This window comes from Lagopus leucura, unplaced genomic scaffold (assembly GCF_019238085.1).
Source record: "Lagopus leucura isolate 7727_CA_CO unplaced genomic scaffold, USGS_WTPT01 34376-0_obj-0_obj, whole genome shotgun sequence".
In the NCBI taxonomy this organism is placed as follows: Eukaryota; Metazoa; Chordata; class Aves; order Galliformes; family Phasianidae; genus Lagopus; species Lagopus leucura.
Window position 1 is genome coordinate 1 of NW_024962735.1, and position 2,890 is coordinate 2,890.

The 2,890-nt window shown below is 71.0% G+C and overlaps 2 protein-coding genes across 2 annotated transcripts; one reads left to right on the forward strand and one right to left on the reverse strand.

Moving 5' to 3' along the window:
- The first annotated feature begins 82 nt into the window (after positions 1-82).
- FKBP11 (FKBP prolyl isomerase 11) lies at positions 83-1,238 on the forward strand. The gene is made up of 4 exons (XM_042890858.1): positions 83-326; positions 406-439; positions 854-924; positions 1,001-1,238. Exons 2-4 carry the CDS (start codon positions 429-431, stop codon positions 1,216-1,218), a joined length of 300 nt encoding a protein of 99 aa, XP_042746792.1. The 5' UTR covers positions 83-326; positions 406-428; the 3' UTR covers positions 1,219-1,238.
- A 121-nt stretch (positions 1,239-1,359) lies between these two features.
- On the reverse strand, positions 1,360-2,883 carry LOC122190764 (dynein regulatory complex subunit 2-like; the record flags this gene model as incomplete). The annotated part of the gene is made up of 3 exons (XM_042890857.1): positions 1,360-1,674; positions 2,296-2,448; positions 2,542-2,883. Coding segments are annotated over 3 exons (810 nt in total), but the record flags the coding sequence as incomplete, so codon positions are not given.
- Between the last annotated feature and the right edge of the window lie 7 nt (positions 2,884-2,890).

Genomic DNA, 2,890 nt, shown 5'->3' on the forward strand with positions numbered 1-2,890 from the left:
GGCACTGGGACCAGTATGGGGGTGGCACCGGGACTGGTACATAGATGGCACTGGGACCAGCATAAGGGTGGCAGTGGGGTCAATATGGGGGTGGCACTGGGACCAGTATGGGGTGGCACTGGGGACGGCACAGGGGTGGCACTGGGACCAGCACGAGTTCGGCACTGGGTTCAATCTGGGGGCGGCCCAGGCCGCAGCTCAGGGCAGCCCTGTGGCCCCACGGCGCCGCTCCCCATAGGGCAGCCTGGAGGACGGGCGCGTGATCGACACGTCGCTGAGTCGCGACCCCCTGCAGGTGGAGCTGGGCAAGAGGCAGGTGATCCCCGGTGAGCGCTGGTGTGGGGTGGGGGGCGCTGGGGGGGCCGGGGGGGCTGCCGTCCCACTCACCTCTCTGCCGTCACACAGGGCTGGAGCAGAGCCTGCTGGACATGTGTGTGGGGTAAGGGGCAGAGGGGGCCGGGGGGTGGGGGGTCAGGGGGTTTGTGGTGCTGGGACGTGTGGGGTCAGGATCGTGTATAGGATCGGGGTCTGTGGGGTCGGGACAGGGGTTGGGACAGCGGGGGGTCAGGAGGATCAGGACACGTGTGGGGTCAGGATGTGGGTGTGGGGTCAGGACTCGCGTGGGGTCACAGCATCACAGAATCACCTCAAGGACCCCGAATCTCCGACCTCCCCGCTGCCGACCCCCACGTTTCACCCCAGCCCGTTTAATGCCGGACACGCGTGGGCTCAGGGTGCAGATGGGGCTGGGACCCGTGTGTGGGGCCGGGAGGTGCGGGGTCAGCACGCTCCGCGCGCCCCATCGTCCCCCCTCCTCTGTCCCCATGGCCGCTGCGTCACCTCCGCCCCACAGCGAGAAGCGCAGAGCCACCATCCCCCCCCACCTGGCGTACGGCAGGCGCGGGTCTCCCCCCACCATCCCAGGTAAGCGCGGCCCCCCGGCGCCCCCCAGCCCCCCCGGCGCCCCCCAACCCCTCCAACCCCCCCCTCCACCCCGCAGGCGACGCGGTGCTGCGCTTCGAGGTGCACTTGGTGGCTCTGTCCCGTGCCGGAGGCTGGAGGCGGGCGCTGGACCGGCTGCTCCCGCTGCTGTGCCTGGCGCTGCTGCCGGCCCTGCTGGGTCTCATCGGCTTCCATCTGTACCGCAAAGCCGGCAGCCCCAAAACGTCCAAAAAGAAGCAGAAGGAGGAGAAGAGGAACAAAGCCAAAAAGAAATAAAGCTCCGCTCGGCGCCCGCAGCTGCGCCGCGTGCGGCTCCGTGCTTCGTGCGGCGCTGAGCCCAAGGCTCGGAGCGGAGCGGCGCCGGGCTCCGCGCGAGCAGCGATGCGACCCGAGGCGTCGTGGGGAAGCGGGGCTCCTTTATGGCACCTCCCGGCTGCGACATTCAGCCCCCGGCCCCGCGCCGCCACCCTCGGCGCCTCGCCGTGCGCCCCGGCCGCGCTGCAGGCCCGTTCCGAGGGCGCAGCTCCCGCTGCCGGCGTCCGGCGGTGCGCTGGGTTCGCTCGGCGCGGCTGGGTTCGCCGTCAGCCCGTCCAGGTAGCGCCGCAGCAGCGCCCGCAGCCGCCGGTTGCCGCGGGTCAGGGCCGCCCTCTGCCGCTCCGCCGCCAGCTCCTCCAGCTTCACTTTGTTGAAGCGCTGCCAGAAGCGCTCCAGCGCCGCGTAATCCTGCGCGGTCTGGGGGAGAGGCGCCGCTGAGGCCCCCGGGCTCCGGGCTCTCGTTCCTGAGCAGCACGGGGAGCCGCGGGCGGCGAGCAGCGCGGCTGGGCAGGGGGGTGGCAGCAGGGACAGGGAGGCGATCGGCCCCCTCTGCTCTGCTGCTGCAGCTGCGTCCGGGGCTGGAGCCCCCAGGACAGAAAGGCAGGGAGCTGCTGGAGGGGAGCTGGAGGTGAGCAGGGGCTGCAGCAGCGCCCTGCAAAGCCAGGCTGAGGAGCTGGGGGTGAGCTGAGCGCAGCCAGGAGGGGAGGCAGCTCCGTGCGAGGGGAGATGAGAGCAGGACGAGGGGAAACGAGGCTGAGGGAGGGCAGCTGGAGGCCGGGTGTCGGGGAAGCGCTGCGCTGTGAGAGCGGCGAGGGGCTGAACGGCTGCCAGAGGGGCTGCGATGCCCCGTCCATCCCTGGAGGGGTTGGAGGCTGGATGGGGCCCTGCTGTGGGACGGGGAGCTTGGTGGCCCTGCGTGGCACAGGGGGGTCGGGGCTCCGTGGTCCTCAAGCTCCCTTCCAACCCAGCCGTGCTGTGATTCCCCAGCTCTGCCTCCAGCCCCCACGGCGCCCAGGACCCCCCGTGCTGCCCCCTCACCCGTGCCAGGGGCTCAGTGGGTGCCTCTCTGAGGAGCCTTTCGGCATCGTCCCGCTCTCCTTCTGCCAACGAGGACGGGTAGAAGGGCAGCAGCTTCTCCTCCTCGCTCTCCATCCTGCGGCACATCTCAGCCAGGCGCAGAAGGCGCTCAGCCTGCGGGGACGAGGGCAGGGAGACGGGGATGGCGACCCCCCCCAGGTCACCGTCAGCCACGTGGGGCTCCGCGGGGTCGGGCTGGGATCCCACCTTCGCCACGATTTTCCCCAGTGCCTTCAGGGCGGCGCCACTCTGCGCCGTGAGCTCAGCCAGGCGGCGCTGGGCTCTGGCCTGGGCCCGGCTCAGCTCATTCTTCAGCTGCTGCAGCCGCTCCAGGGCCGCCTCCTTCTGCTCCCGCGTGCGTCGTTTCTGCTCCTCGCAGTCGTGGAGGTGAGCGGCCAGCCGGGCTCTGGCAGCCAAAACTGCGTCCTGGGGGGGGGGAACAGAGCGTGAGCAGCACGGCGGGCTGGGGCTGAACCCAAACCCACAGCCAGACCCCAAACCCACAGCCAGACCCACAGCCAGACCCCAAACCCACAGCCTGACCCCAAACCCACAG